This window comes from Heterocephalus glaber, unplaced genomic scaffold, assembly GCF_053883595.1.
Source record: "Heterocephalus glaber isolate CG9 unplaced genomic scaffold, H.glaber_assembly_v1.0 deba00001592, whole genome shotgun sequence".
Taxonomy (NCBI): Eukaryota; Metazoa; Chordata; class Mammalia; order Rodentia; family Bathyergidae; genus Heterocephalus; species Heterocephalus glaber.
Window position 1 is genome coordinate 212,547 of NW_028258367.1, and position 16,184 is coordinate 228,730.

The following is a 16,184-nucleotide window of genomic DNA, read 5'->3' on the forward strand; positions in this document are numbered from 1 at the left end:
ACACTCCTAGGGTGCAACTTGGCCCTGCTCAATGAAAAACTCAGCACTACCTCCTCCTCCCCACTTTGGGAACAGAAGCAAATGTGCCCTGGGATTTAACTAAGACCTTTCTCGGTGCCCTCTACTTCCACCTGTCCAATAGCTAAGTAGCAGGGAGCCAGCTACTGGAAAAGGATTGAAGAAATCAAATGAACAAGGAAGCGAAACAGCCAAAAGACATAGTTGACTGCACCTGTCAGTCTCATATTTGACAACACAAGTCAAGACTCAACTTGAACTTGGTTCTGGCCCTGTGCCACTCTGTCCTTAAACACGGCACTCAGCCACTACACACAACAGTTTCCACAAGCTTCCAGTATCCTGCCCCTGTGTAGAAACAGATGATACTTACGCTTTGAAAAAATCCCCCCCCCCATGCACAGGGTACTTCAGAGTGTGCCTGTGGGCTTCCAATGACACTGGAGAGCAAAGGAGTTTAAAAGACAAAAAGTACAGTCCTGAGTGCCCACAGGAGAAGACTGCAGTGGTAATCAGACGCCCAGGCCCTATCTGCGCAATTCTACCCTGACTTGGCAGGGCTGGCCAGGGCGCCACTCTAAGTCCTTTCCATTGCTTACCAGCCCGCTCCCTTACAGGGAGCTTTCCGCACAGGCAGATCACGCTCAGATCACAAATGCATTAGTAATTCTGCAGGGGAGGGTATGACAATGAGACCTGCAAGTCCCCAGACCACAGGAATGACACAGACCTGGTATCTGTGTTGTGAACTGTAATTTTAGCCTTAGTCTCCAAAGGAAAAATGTACCTGTTGAAGAACACCCTGTGTTTTCAGGTACAGACTATCAGCAAATTTGTCACTCTCCTTTATTCTACTAATAAAACCAGGACAGAATAGCAGATTGTTAAAACCATTTCCAGCATAGTTGCAATGGTGAGATTAAGGATATAAAGCTGACCTAACTGCAATCCCCATAACCCCAGATTTCAGAGAAAGAAACCAACTCAGCCAATATTTGAATATGAAGACAACTGTCAATGATGCTCAGGTTCTGATCAAGCTGAGGAACTCTCAACCTTCACTTGGTGACCCTGTGCTCATAGTGCTGCTTCCAGCCTGACCTGGTTCCAGAGTCCTGCTCAGAATCAGCTTCTGGAACATCTGGAACCCCTTCCCCACTGGAGTAAGAGGAAAGGGTGCTGCAAAGTTCTTCCCTCTCTCCTCCCCAGGAAACCCTCTATGTCTACACCCCCACTCTCACCAGGCCCTTAACCTGGCCACCAGCATGTGAGGTGCTCCACAGTATTCCCAGAATGCACATGGAGTGGGGGAAAGGGCTGGTCTCACATCACAGAGCCCATTCCTCAGCGGTCACTTCGGGGCCCAGAGGGAGGCAGGGTGGAACATGAAGCACATGAGAACAGCATGCTGGCAGGGGCCCAGTCTGATCCAAATCCACTTCGCAAACTCCCACCTTCCTAGTAGGATGGCCCTAGGACATTACTGCACACGGTCAGCTCCTGTTCCCTCTCTATAAACGGAGGTAATGTCACCTGGTGCAGAGTGTGAATGAAGGTGCATGGACCCAGCAGAGAGTAGGCACTGAAAGGTGTGGTTGCTGTGACTGTGGACAAGGCCATCCAGTGAGTAAGGAGGGTTTTGCTGGGGCAGAATGCTAGGCAAACAGGTCTAGGCCATGAGGGCATGAGGCAGGAAGGAAGCCAAGAACAGAACAGCTGGGAAGGGCAGCGACCTAGCAGGAGCCCCTTGTGGAAGGAGGGAGCCTGGGCAGGTGCTATGACAATGTACTAGGCAGCCAGAAGGCCACCATTAACGGTCCCTTTCTCCAAGTGCTGGGAGCAGAAACCAAAGTGCCATAAATAGAAAGGGACAAAATAGGAAAACATGCCAACTGTGTGCACACGCTTCCATCAGAAAGGCTTTTTGCCGGACCTCTACGTCCGGATGCAACAGTAACAAACCAGCCCTTCCAAATCAGCTCCGGGGAAGACGCACACAGTCATTCTCACTGCCCCTCAATTAGTCAGTGGCCTTATCTCTAATAGTCAAATACTTATCTCGGATCCTTTTTTTTTTACAGACTGAGGGACTTTTTGGTTTTGTTTTTCTGCACAATGAGTCACTGCTGCAGAGCAAGCCCACTGGGTATGACTCACAGCTGAGCCAAAAAGACTCAAAGCTTCCTCCCAGGAAGCCAGAGATGCCTCCCACACATGTACACAATATGTGTTTGTACATATACACCACACAAAGGCACACAGCATGTACAACACACGATACACACGACACATGCAACACACAAATGTATACACAGCACAGTGCATGTGATATATACATACCACACATAGAACATGTGGCATGTACATATCACACAGATGTGTGTACACCCACAATACACACATACACACATATACAGCCTGCCTAGGAGGAGGCAGATTGTTCATTCCTGGGAAGAAAATGTTAAAACAAGGCAGAAACAGAGGGAGCTGAAAGCTTCTCATTCTCAAGCTCCCAAAAATTAACTCATGAGAAGCCAATTTGTCTCTTGACAGACCCCACTCTGTTCTCTGTGTACAGCCACTCGACAAAGGACACCTGCAAAGGCCATCCAGTTGCCCCCAGCACCTACTGCAGGGCCTCCGGTCTGTAGACTCCTCTCCCCAGCAGGGCCCAAGTCAACAGTGGCTCGTGGATACCACCACCAGGGCAGTGCTGTCCCAGCATGCCTCTTTTTCACTGGGGCTTGGCAATGATGTCCTTAGTGATTGCCTACAGACAAGCCTGTAGCCTCAAGTTACTTGGGAGGCTGAGGCAGGAAGATAGCACCCTGGGGCCAGGTGACTAGAATCAGTGCCTGCCATTTCTTCATGGTCAGGTGGAGGAGGAAGCCACACCTCCTACCTGAATCCACCCCTCTCTATCTACCAAACCACTGTCATTAAAGGCCTCGGAGAGCTTGTACAATCTGCTATTTCATATCAGCAAAGGCAGGAGACGGGTACCTAAGGGTGCACACTACCCTCAAGTCCTGGCCCCATGGACTCAAAGGAATAGGACATGCCCAGCATCCATGATACCACTTCAGCCCTAAGTGATAAGCTACTACGTCACCAGACAGGTCCCCATGCTCACAGTGAACCACCTCTACCAGGGCTGCTCCCCAAGCTCATCAAAGACCACAGGGTGAGCAGAGCCTCCCCAAACTGCTACCAATCTCCAAGACACATCATGAGAGGCACCTTCATCAGCTCATGGCCAGAGCACCAGGCAGGAGGCAAGCAGCTGAGCCCTGGCTATGGGAAGTGCCCTGGCAGGTAGAACACTGCAGTTTGTTCCTGCTGTACTCTGAGTCCCCACATGCCCAGGATGGAACTGGAGCCCAACAGGCTAACGAGCAGACTCTACTGACGTGCCCAAGGGTTCATTTCCAGGTTGCCAGCAAGGACAACTGTGGACACACCTCTGCAGAGTGACACCCCCTCTCCACGTGGTTGTCTTCTCCTTAGCATCACAGTGGTCTGACTGCCTGGGTTCCTACTTCCCAGGTGAACCATCAGGAACAACCTCAAATGCATGTGCCCAACAAAAGACTGCTCTGAGTGCAAGGCCACAACACTCATGCCATGCGACGAGCCTGGTAGAAACAGTCACCGTGGGGTTAAGTTACATCCCTTCAGTCAGGCTGGGGCCTGTGCCTGCAGCCACCTGTGTGGACAGCAGATGGTGGTGTCCAACTGCCCTTCAATGAGAGGCCAGCATTGCCTGGCCCAGAGGAGGAAAAGGGATGGAAAACAAAAGCTAGAAGACCTCAAAGGTACATTCTGGAAGCCAAGAAATCCCTCCGCCTAGTCTCAAGAAAGGGAAGTGGAGGCAATTCAAACAGCAGTGATCATGCTAAGGTTTTCCCCTCTAAAACTCATGTTGAAATTTAACTCCCACTATGAGATACCAGTATTTAGAGGTGGGACCATTAAGAAATGATTAGGGCTCTATACTTAATGAATTAATGGGTTATCCTGAAAGTGGATTTGTTAATGAATGCCAGAATGGCTAAGCCTCCTTAGGCTTAGTGTGCTCTCTGTCTCTCATCAAGTGATGACTTGTGTCACAGGACTCTGCCAGGACAAAGGCTGTCATCAAGCCAGGTACAGTGGCATAAGCCTCAATTACTTAGGAGGCTGAGGCAGGAAGATAGCAAATTTGAGACCAGACTGGGCAATTTAGCAAGGCTGTTTCAAAATAAAAAATAAAAAGCCGAGGCCTGGGGATTTAGCTCAGTGGTTTCGCCTCTTGCTCCACAAGCGCAAGGACCCGAGTTCGATCCTCGGTACCAAAAATAAATAAATAAATAAAAATAAAAATAAAAGGGCTGGGGATGTAGCTCTGCAGTACAGCACTTGGCTAGCATGCTCAAGGCCCTGGGTTTAATCCCCAGCACTGCAAAGAACATCACTAGACTGGGGCCCCTCACCCTTGGACAAGAGCTGTGAACCAAAACAAACCCATTTTATGACTTACTGTATTAGTCACTTTCTCCTCACCAGGATAAAATACCTGACACACACAACTTGAGGAGAGGTTTATCTCGGTATAACTTACAGTTTCAGAGGATTCAGTTCATGGTCAGCTGGGTGCAAGGCAGAAATGGTGTGGTAGAAGTGCAAGATAGAGGAAAGCTGCTCAACCCATGGCAGCCAGGAAGCAGAGCGAGCAGGAAGAGCCTCAGAGATGTATCCTCCAAAGGCACACCCCCAGCAACCCACCTCCTCCAACTGGGCCCTTCTTCCAATAGCATATACAGCTAGGAACTCATCAATGGATTAATCCACTGATGAGTATAGCACCCTCATGATCCAATTATTGTACCTTGCAAAAGCCCCTCCTCTGAATACATGAGACTTTGAGCCTGGGGTATTTTAGAGCTAAACCATAGCACTGTCCCAGGTATTGTGTAATTAGCAATAGAAAACAGACTAGGACAGGGCTGTGGCCCAAGAGCTGGGAAAGCCTGGTCATATCTAAGGCCTTGCTGGGTTGCCCTAAAATAGGAGATTCAGGAGCTGTGGGCAAGGTCCCTACTCCTGAGCCCTAACAAGTTGACAGGTAAAACAAGAGACACATGTCAGTCCCTGGCACACATCATTAAAGAGCCAGGGCAAAGGCCTCAGCCTGAGTCTGTAGCAACACCTGCTAGTCTTCAGAAAGTGAAGCAAGAAAAGATCACAGGGAGTGTTCCTGAAGCCAGATGCACAGCATCAAAGGCACAGTCCTTTCACATGGGATTATGTACTGGTTATGGGTTGGTTGTGTCCCTTCCAAACAGGTAAGTCCTACCCCTAGTACTCCAAAGTGTGACCTTGTTTGGAAACAGCATCTTTGCAGATGTAATTACTTTAAGAGAGGCCATCCTGGATGGAGAAGGGTGGTCCTTGTTGCAATATGACTGGCGTCCTTATAAAGACAAACAGGCAAAAGAGGCAGAGCCTGGATGATGTTGACCCAAACCTGGTGATGCCCAAGGCTATCAGAAACTGGGGGCTTTGAAGAGAACCTTGATTTCAGATTCCCAGCCTCCAGAAGAGTACTTCATTATAGGAGCCTCAGGAAGCTCACACAGCTCACCTTGACATTGTGTTAAAATGTTCTACCTTAGGCAGTTGTGGTGGCGTACACCTGGAACTCCAGCACTCTGGGAGGCTGAGGCAGGAGGACTGTGTGAGCCCAGCTTTGGGAACTTAGTGATTTAGAGAGACCCTGACTCAAAATAAAAAAATAAAAAAAGGACTGGGGATGAAGCTCAGTGTGAAAGCCCTGGGTTTAATCCCCAGGAAAACACACACACACACACACACACACACACACACACACACACACACACGGCGGGGGGGGGGGTAGAGACAGAGACACAGAGAGAGAGACTTATATGACACGACAGTGAAGTGGAGACAGTTGTTTCCCTGATGACATACTTGGTAAGATACAAAGGATGAGACCAGTTTATTAACTAGATAGAGAATGAAGGGAGGCTGGGACTCAGGGATTCCCTCTAGGGCCCCACAGTGATCTCTGGAATCTGCTCCATCTCCCAGTTCAGAGGCTTGGCAACGCTGATTTACACAGACGTGCTTTGCCCCTTTGGTCCTGTTCCCAGCGAAGCTCCCAGTTCATGGCAGGTGATAAACAATAAAGATGTACTGAATATCTGAGCAATAAAAGTGCAGCTGGAGAAGTGGTTATGAAGGTGGTGAATATGAGGTAAAGGCAGTCATCTTCACCATGCAGACAACCAAGGAAAAAGAAAACCTCCTCCACTGGAGGGCTGCATATTCTTTTCTTTCCTTTCTTTCTATTTATCTTTGTACAGAGCTGGGGATGGAACCCAGGGCCTCATGCAAGCTAGGCAAGTGCTCTACCAATCCTACATCCCCAGCTCTCTCTCATCTTTAACCAGGCATTTATTTAACAGCCTTGTCAATATTCAGGAGTCTGAGCATGGAGCAGAGTCCCTGGCAGATAACTGCACCTGCTGCTTGTTTGAGGGCTCCTGTTCCATGTCTCTCTTATGCTTGCCCCACTCCAAGAGGAGCCTCCCCAGCTTTGCATCTTTAATAGCTGGTTCCTACAAAATGGAGCTCCACACTGATTTGAGTCGCCTCTGAATGCCCAAGCACACAGAAGCTCACCAGATAAGAGACATGTGGTGGATTAACTATGGTCAACTTGAAATGCCCATCTGAACTGAGTCAGCGTGGTTCTGGGCGTGGAAGACCCACCTGAGGACTGTTTTGAACAGCATCCAAAGAGAATTGGAGAGGAAGATTGTGTGCTGTTGATTTTCCTGATACGGACTCAGCTGTTCTCATCGTCAGAGAAGCTCGGGTCCTCACCCTTGCTAGGGATGGCTGCTGTGGTTGTCAGGGAAGCTCTGGTCTTCGCCTTGAGCTTTGCTTCCTGGCTTTAGTGCAGGTCTCTCAGCCTGGTAACACAAATCCCTCATACCGCCAGCACAGACTTTCTAGCTTTCACCACTGGCCTTTGGACCTTCCTAGTGCTGATCCTCGTTACAGTCTTGCCTGAGAAATCGCCGTGGGCGGTAGGCCTCTGGCAGGACTTATGGAAGACACTGCCTTGGGCTCTAGGCCTTTAGCTGGACTTGTGGGAGACACTGCTGTGGGATCCAGGCCCTCGGCTAGATTCTTCGGGTCTCTAGTGTGTGGACAGATCTCTTGCACTCCTCTGCATCTGACTTTTTGGGTGACTATTATAAAATAATCCTATAAATTATGTGTCTTGAGGGCTGGGGATTTAGCTCAGTGGTTCTGCTGCCTGCTTTGTAAGCGCAAGGACCTGAGTTCGATCCCCAGCACCAAAAAAAAGAAGAAGAAACAGGACACAATTCAGTCCACAACATTAGGGGCCAGGCATTTAGCTCAGTGGTTCCGCCACCTGCCTCGCAAGCCAAGGACCCAAGTTTGATCCCTGGTACCAAAAAAAAAAAAATTATATGTCTTGTATTAAATCTACTCCCTTTAAAACCCTAACTACAACAAGGCAGGTGTGCAAATTTATGCTGAATTCACCCAAATTCAACTGAAGTCTGCACAGGGAGTGCCTCTCACAGTGGGTGCAGAGCCTCAGCTGCACTAAATACACATGGGGGGTTTGTAGCTTGCCACCCACAGTGGCGTCACACCTGTGCCTCTCTGGAGCTTTCCCTTCCTGCAGTTGATGTGCTGCTAGCTGGCAGTAGCCCACAGGGTGCAAGTCAGAACAAACACAACAGCAGTTGTAAGACAGCAGCTCTGGGAGTAAGGACAGAAGTTAGGAAAGGAAACTGATAAGGAATTATGCAGAGTCCCACTCTACGAGAGCTGAAAGCAACTGCTGCTCAAAATGCTGACTTCACAGCTCCCAGGTGCTCACACTTGCTTCTAGGATAAAGCTTGAGCTGATTTAGAATAAATGTTTCTTGTCCCATCCTTCCATTGAATTGATGTACTTTTTTGTCCTAAAAAGATTTTTCAAGCCCTGTTGGTTCGTCTCTCAGCTGCTTCTGGAACAACTGTCACTCTTTCTGACCAGAGCAACCACTTCCGATGCCTTCTAACTAAAAATACCTTAGGTAAGCAACACTGTCCCAGCATGAGATGTGAATCAAAATCCATGCAAACCTGAGGCCAGATTTTTCATGCAGAGGCTAATGACATACATACACAGGAAGGAACTGTGATCAGAAACCAGCCCAAATACATCAGGGTCCCTTCTGCCCCAGGTGAAAAAATGTCTGCATAAGTTGCAGTACATGTGAACCACTTGGTGCCAGGGGTGGGCCCGGGCACTCACCTGCTCTGTCTCCACAAAGTTGGACACATGGCCATCATCATTCACGCCACGGGTATGGAAGCGAGCACCGGCACGCTCACAGCTGATTCGGGAGATGAGACAGGCCTTGGCCTGCTTGTGCGAGGCATACACTGTGCGAATGGCCACCACGCCACAGATGACCTTCAGCAGCCAGTCACAGCAGCTCACCTGGTGCTGCCGCAGGGGCATGTGCAATAGCTGGTTCCTGCAAAATGGAGCCCCACAGAGATTAGGGTCACCTTGCCACTCCAGCAAACACTTTCCTCAATACGGGTATGGACAAGGCACTGGTGGGGGACCTGGCATTCTGCTCAGGACTCTGCAGTGGGGACATACAGATCCAGGAAGTCGTGTGCTTCAGAGACCCCAAGTGTGACACATGGAGGGGGAAGGAGGAAGAAGCCCTTTCCCAAAGCTACTACCAGTTGTCAGAGAGGCCAAACAGAAAGCAAAACTATTAGTGTGAACCAGACAGGCACCTTTCAGGGAATTTTCAAGGAGCTTCTGTTTAGAGGCGACCACATTTTTTTATTAGAACCCATCAATAAAAAATTTAATAATGTTTTGATTAAATAATCATAGCTAGTGATAAAATGACAGATGATAAACAATCATTAAATATACACACTTAAATTATATACATCTATACACACACCGTGGGGTGAATATGATGAAAGCATTACAAACCAATCTAAGATTTTAAAAAGTGATGATGAAAGCAGCTAACATATACAGACACACATAACACCATTCTATATGCTTGGTTGGATTAATTAACTCACTGCATCCTTAAAAGGAGCCCATGTGAAAGGTATGCCCAGAAACCCATTTTACAGATACAGAAACTAAGGCACAGGAAGCAAAGCACTTGCCCAAGGTCACAGGCCTGGTGAGCAGAGCTGGCACTACCCAGCCCCACTCCTCTTGATGAAAGCCCTACATTCACACAATCACCCTCCCATTCCCCACCCACCTGGCCTCCCCCAGACCCTGGGGACCTGAGCTGTGTCATTCTGAGGCCTCTCACAAGGGGACCCTCTTTTACAGGGGCTGGAGCAAATCTAGATCACAATGCCCTACTTGTTTAAAAAAGGCAGCCCAATTCCTGCCCTTGGCCTTCCTCAAAGACAGCAGCTTGCCCTCACTGCTGGAAATGTGAGTTCTGGCGGATCTCTGGGCTTCTCCATAACCTCTGCTCTGGGGCCAGCCTCCTTGACTGCAGCCACATCTACTTTCACCCCACAGGAAGCCTGGCCCCCTCGACTTCTCATAGCCACAGGCTTCCCTGCATGAAAAATGATGAACTTCAAGCACGATTTCACAAAATGACATCTCCTTCTGAGTCACTCTGAACTTCAGGTGATAAACCACTTTACTAACAAAGATAGTGAAATCCACCTAGGGCATCAAGGCCAGGCCTCCAGATTGCAGATCTGCCAGCCAGACAGTTCGGGCCTGTCACCAAGATGCAGGGGGAAGAGCTTTGTGCCAAATGGATAACTCCAAAAAACCTCTTCTAGTGACAGGTGCCTGGTCCTCTGGGGGAGGACAGCTCATACCTCAGGGGGAGGAGACCCCAATCCGTAGAGGAACGCAGAGCTTTGTATTTCCTGCTAGGACTTGAGTGTCCTGGGAAGCAATTTTTAGTGTGACTGACAACCAGCCTGGAAAGACCACCTCCCCTGCTGCCCACTCTCCCTCACTTACTAGCCACTTGCAGTATAGACCCCACCGATTCCTGCTAGGTGTCTCCAGACCTCAGACACTGCACCACAGCACAGGGGGTGTAGGTGATGGAGGCCGTGACCACTCTGCCTGGGGACTTGGCTGTGCTCTGTTCTATGGTCTATGGCCTGAGCCCCAGCACCATGCCCTGGAATGGGTGCCAGTCCAACAGCCTGGTACCACCACAGTTGCTCCCTCCTGTCCAACCCCAAATTGCTCGGTCAGCCTGGACCAAGATTCCCATCACTGTTGCTTCTCTTCCATCTCCCGGAGATCTGAGGGCAGCAGCACTGGCAAGCAGGCCTGGGCCCTGTCCCACATAATCACTACCTCCTCTTGGCTCCTTCACAGGACATGGCAGGGTCTTGACCCCAGGGCCTAGAAAAGCCCATAGATAACTGGCATATTCATAGGGTCATCTACTCATAGTCATGCTCCTACATGGAGTGATGGCCAGATGACCCTAAACATATAGAAACTCAGCCAGACTTGTCTTCACGTTCCTTCAAGTTACTTTGGGCATGTTAACTCAGTTTCCCCAGAGACAGGCCTTGTTCAGCTTGTGACTACTACCCTGGACTCTAGAGCTAGAATGCCTGGGTTCAAATCCTGGCTCTGCCACTTATGAAATACATAGAGTTCAGCAAAATTCCCATATCCTCTCATGCCTCAGTTTCTCTATCATAAGGTGGGGTAACTGACCCTATTATGAGGACTTTGAGTTGTCATCCCAGAGAGCTTAGACTGGTACCTGAAGCACAGTGCTTTGTACATGTCAGCAAGGAATGTCTGGACACAGCAGGAAACTGGGCTCTTGACCCACTCAAAGAGCTAACCCAGGCAGGAGCACTGAGCATGCGCCAGCACACAGGGAAGCACTCTAAGATGCTGGCTCAAATGCTCTTTCCCTACAGAGCAGATTTCTTCTTCTAAATCTATGGGACCTGCCAGCAACTGAACCCATTCCCTAAGCTCACAGGATAGGGAACCCAGTTTTTCTCTCATCCTGCAGAGAGAGCGGGTGTAGATCTCAGCTCTCCAGAGGTGACCCAGAATCCTGATGTAAAATGAGGGTCGAAGACAAGTGGCCGCCCACAGGCCGCCCTCTAGGGGTATCTGGGGCCTCACCAGAAGAAGGCGTTCCCCCACTCAGAGCTGTCATCACCCTGCTTCTGCACCCGGACAGTCAGGTCAAACCGGGAGCCATCATTGGGCCACGAGAAATAAAACACCCCCGAGCTGAGGATCTTCCTCAGGGCCAGCAGGCGGTCCTCCTCCCGGGCCTCTTCCTGCAGAGGATAAAACTCGGTGGCGGTGATTTTGTAGATTTCCGCATCTGGAATTCTGCCCACTGATGTGCAGCCTGTCACCAACACCAGGAAACTCAGAGAAGCACCACCTGCAAGTGGAATCAGATAAGAGAGCTGTTTCTAGTGGCAGTTACCTATGCCTAGGGCTCTCCAGCCCTGTCACCTAAACCTAGGGTGTTGCCCCACAGAAGTGGGTGCCAGGAGCTGCTGGAAACTCAGGGTCTGGCCCTAGCCCAGCTCTCTAGGATCAGTAATCTGCTTTACTGGATCCTCCGATGATTCTAGTGCAGTTTCCAGACCTCAGCCCTCTCTACATCTGCAGCCTAAGCCCCCAACCCACCTTCGCCACTCTCATGCCAGCCTTCCCTGCCTGGTGCCCCTGTATGTGCCAACAGCTCCCCATTGGCATTGGTCACATACAAAGCCAACAGCCTCCTTCAGCCTGTGTCCCTCAGCAAATATGCTCCTCGGGGGCAGGGTTTTGGGTCCACTGTCTTTCACACCACTGGTGTTTGATGAATGTGTCCTAAACCAATTCCTGTGCAGGTCACCCGGACCACACTGACTGCTGCCCGGAGAAGGGTGCACAGTCTCTAGGGCATTGCCACACTGTCCCTGGCTGCCCAGTTCCTGTTCTGTGCCCCTTACCACACAAGGCTTCACAACCATGCTGTGTGAGTCAAAGGTAGATAGCAGGCCGGGGATGTAGCTCAGTGACACCGTGCCTGCCTGACAAGTGCAAGGTCCTGAATTCGACCCCCGGTACCAAAAAAAAGAATGGATAGCAATGCTGTGCCCAGGGACAATGGGACACCTGCCCCACCAAAGGACAGGGTCCAAGAGACAGCCTGGGTAGATAACTGGCATGGTTTGGTCCAGAGGATGCTCTGAGGTTTGAGGGATCCTCTCCCAGCAAGATCTATTCTGAACAGCCAGTGGCCACTGTCTAGAGTGACCATTTAGACATTCTCAGATCTCTCCACACTCAGATGAGAGACCCCAAAGACAGCCAGTTCTACCTCCCCAGACTTCCTCCTCACACCCCACAGGAGGAAGAATGTGGCTCGCAGCACAGAGCGACTGGTTTTTATTAAAGAGCAACATTGAATAAGTGGGTCACGACTCACTTGCCTGCTGATGCATTGCAGGGTGGCAAGGCACCTGCAGAGGCACAATACTGTTTCCCCTCACAGCTCCCCACTCATGTCCTCAGACCACTGTGTGCCTGACAATGAAGGAAGTCATGCTGGACACAGCAACGGGGTTGGGGCTCAGTCTCTCGGTAGGGTGGGTGAGTCTAGGTGTGGCTTGCATTCTCGACTCCCAGCTCCAAAGATGCAGAGTCTCCACCCTTGGCTGGGACAAGTCCACAGCTCCCCTCTGCCTGATATATGGGAGAATGCACCATTCAGCGAAGTCCCCCGGAATAGACAAAGGCTAGGAGTGGGCTTGAGAAGAGGAATGGAAATTTTTGCCTTCTATCCTTCCACCCAAGTCAGGAAGTGGATTTCTCACCTCACTCTCTCACCAGCCTCTGCGTAGGGGCCTGAGTCCCTGGCAGGAGTCCCAGGCTGCCAGGAAGACAGCCGGCATCTCCTGTGCAGGCCAGCGGCCTGGGGGAGGCGCAGGAGGCTGGGCTACAGCAGGCATGCAAGACAAATGAGAAAAGGGGAAGGTGCTACCACCACAGGGGAAGGTGCTACCACCACAGGGAACTCGGTTCCTGAGTCCTGGGGCTCTGGAGGGTGCAGGCAAGGGACTCACACTGAGGACAGCGCTTACACATTCCAGGTACTTCACACGAACTCACTTCATCCTCCCCAGGCCACCATTATTATCTCATTTTACAGGGGGTGAGGAGAATGGAGACCCAGGGAGGTTAAGTGGCCTTTCCAAGGTGACAGAGCTGGGGAGCTGGGATCCAAACCCATTTTCGGGCCACACCACCTGGACAAGTTACTCAAGTCAAGTCTAGCTGCAGACCTCTTGCTCCCCTTGTCCCTTGCAGGTGGTAGAACCAAACCACCTCACAATGCTGCTCTTGCAGGGCCACCATCACCACTTCATACACAGTGACTGTCCCCAAGGGACACTGCCCAAGCACATGCTAGTCTATGTTGGAACGGAGATATAAAGGTGGAATTCACCTTAAGCCCACTCTGTCTGCTCTTGGTATCCAGCAGTTTTCAATCAGCTTGGCTTGCTGTACCCTTCAAGGGTGTGGCCAACCAATATACCCACTGTAACTGAATGGGGCACCCTCACATTCACACATTGAAGTCCTCACCTGCAGGTGACAGCATGAGAAGGTGGGTCCTCTGGGGGGATTTGGTCAGTGACAGTGGAGTCCTCCTGCACGGACCAGCTCCTTATTAAGAAGGCTCCAGAGAGCTCCCTCGCCTCTTCTATCCCACAAGGACACAGAGAAGGCATCACCTGTGAACCAGGAGGCGAGCTCTCACCACCCAGACAGCAAACCTGTTGGCACCTTGACCTTGCACTGGCAGCCTCCAGAGCTGGGAGAAATAAATGTCCATTGTTCATAAGCCGCAGTTCCTATCTAGGGAACTTTGCTATGGCAGCCAAACAGATCCAGACGGCACCTCTTGCTCATTTAAAAAATGCCACCTCAAGTTTTCACCCGTCCTTTAAGAATAATAATCTTTTTAGCACGTTCTATATATTGACACGTAAAAATAAGGCACCGTGGCCTTCTTGAGGGTATCCAGTGGAATCTGTGGTGGCTAGATACCCATCCCCATCTATTATTATTTTTTTTTTTACCGGGGATCGAACTCGGGACTTTGCGCTTGCGCGGCAGGCTCCGGAACCACTGAGCTAAATCCCCGGCCTTCCCACCTATTATTTAAGGAACACATAAACAAGCTCTGCCTTCACAGGTGGAATTTCTAGCCATATCTCCATCCTACTTCCATACTGACTTTCATCCATATTTTGTATTTCTGTTTTCTGTTGATCGCCTTATAAGAATATGTAGCACTTTGCTGCTAAGCTCACTGTATAAGATTTTCTTCTGGTTTACCATTGCAATTATTTTTAGTACTCAATTGGTCAAACAATGTAAGCAGTGCAATGTAAATAAAGCACCGTGACAAATAATCACTTAATGTAAACAGTAAAATGTGTCTGGATGGCATCTAAAAGACACGAGTAAATACTATTTATTGTGAAACTGAAGTACATTCTGTGTAACTTCTAATTCTGTTTTTCATTTTGTACATGTGAACACTATATAACCTTTTTCAGGTTAATAAATAGTTGAAAATAAAAAGAGCTTCATTATAGGATTGTCACTCCATTCCTCAAAGTCCTTCAGAGTCAGTACTAAAAAAAATGACTTGAAAAATTATTTCCAATGCTGTCAGATGTCACACCAATTAAGTTCTTCAGTTTCCTAGAAGCAAATAATTGGCTGTTCCCTTACTTGCAAACAAAAATGGTACTGAGTCATTGACGTGGCTGAAGTCTGCACTGTCAACAATGTTTTGAACTGCTTTCTCTGCAGGGCATCCTAGGGGCTGTCACCTTTTGAGCGAGGCCCATGGGGAGATTCCAGATGGGCGAAAGGTGCCCTTCCCATACCATGAAGAAGCTGGACAGCAGGTGAGGAAAGTGAGAACATCAACCTGCCCTTCCACCATGAACATGTTCTTAGGTGACTCAATTCCAGGGGAGAGCTGAGGATCTGGAAATTGGTCCCCTCAGAATCCCCAGTCTGTGCGCCCTAGACATTGTGTGGCACAGAGGAACGTGGTCCTGAGCCTCTGGACTCCTGCCCTGTACCACATCTAGGGAGGTAGACAGAGGGGTCGCCCGGTTAACGACTCAGCACCATCAGCCTCCTCCCTCCATACTGTGTGTCTCTGTCCTACCAACATGTCCTACCCCACAGAGGTGTCCTTGGGGGACAAAGAAAGGCCTGGAAGGTTATCTGCCTCTGGTGTATGCAAGTTCACCTTGAGTGGCAGATCTGGGCTTTGCTTTTGTGATGCAGGATCAAAACTAGGCCTAGGGAGGGCCTAGGAGGTGGCCAGTTGAGGCTGAGTCTAGGGGCTTGAAACCAGCAAGGATCTTGTGGTAAGGGAAAAATCAGACTCAGAAGACTGGGCTCTGTTCTCTCTATCCCTCCATGCTTTCTGACTCTAGGCCTCACAGGGAGCTGCACCAAGTGGTCTCCATGGCCCTCCCAGGTAGAAGCCTGGGCTCCAGCCAGAGCAAGACCATGCATGGCCAGAGGAAGATCAGAAGGAGGGAGAGGAGGCAGCGGGGACAGACTACACAGGCACCAGAGAGCAGAAGGCCCAGAGTCCAAACAACGCTGTGCAAGCAGATGGAGAAACAGGATTTGACCACCCCTCTAATGCCCGATGGAGGAGAGTTCCAGAGTCAGGATCCAGGGAGTTCTGGATGCGGGTGGTGGTGATGGATGGCAACAAAGGCAATGCCACTGAACTGTACACTTGAAATGGTTAAAATAGCAAGTTTTAGGCTATGTATATATTTACTATAATTTAAGAATACCAAAACACCAAACCTCAGTCACAGTTTAGAAAATCCCTCCTCCAACAGGCTGTCTTCAAGCCCACCTTCAAGTCAAAGCTGCCCAATTACCCAGCTCCTTATGGTAACAGGGTCTAGGGCTCAATCAGCAGTGGCCATTTGTCATTGGTTGTGAGGGCCTGGCTGCTGGGATAATGATGCATCACTCACAGACACATGTCCTGTTATCAGGGCCAACCCCAGGC

The 16,184-nt window shown here is 49.8% G+C and overlaps 1 protein-coding gene across 7 annotated transcripts in view; it reads right to left on the reverse strand.

The window, feature by feature from the left end:
- The window catches only part of Synj2 (synaptojanin 2), a 105,589-nt gene that overhangs the window by 46,695 nt on the left and 42,710 nt on the right, over nucleotides 1-16,184 (reverse strand). For 5 of the 7 annotated variants that reach the window (XM_004856827.3, XM_004856826.3, XM_021237976.2 and 2 more), the window contains exons 3-4: nucleotides 11,237-11,507; nucleotides 8,363-8,588 (exon numbers count right to left, since the gene is read on the reverse strand). In XM_004856827.3, coding sequence (XP_004856884.2) covers nucleotides 8,363-8,588; nucleotides 11,237-11,507 — 497 coding nt within the window. Of the gene's footprint in view, nucleotides 1-391; nucleotides 793-8,362; nucleotides 8,589-11,236; nucleotides 11,508-13,705; nucleotides 13,855-16,184 lie in introns of those variants that run through there. The other 2 variants (XM_087193416.1, XM_087193417.1) reach the window with 2 other exon arrangements.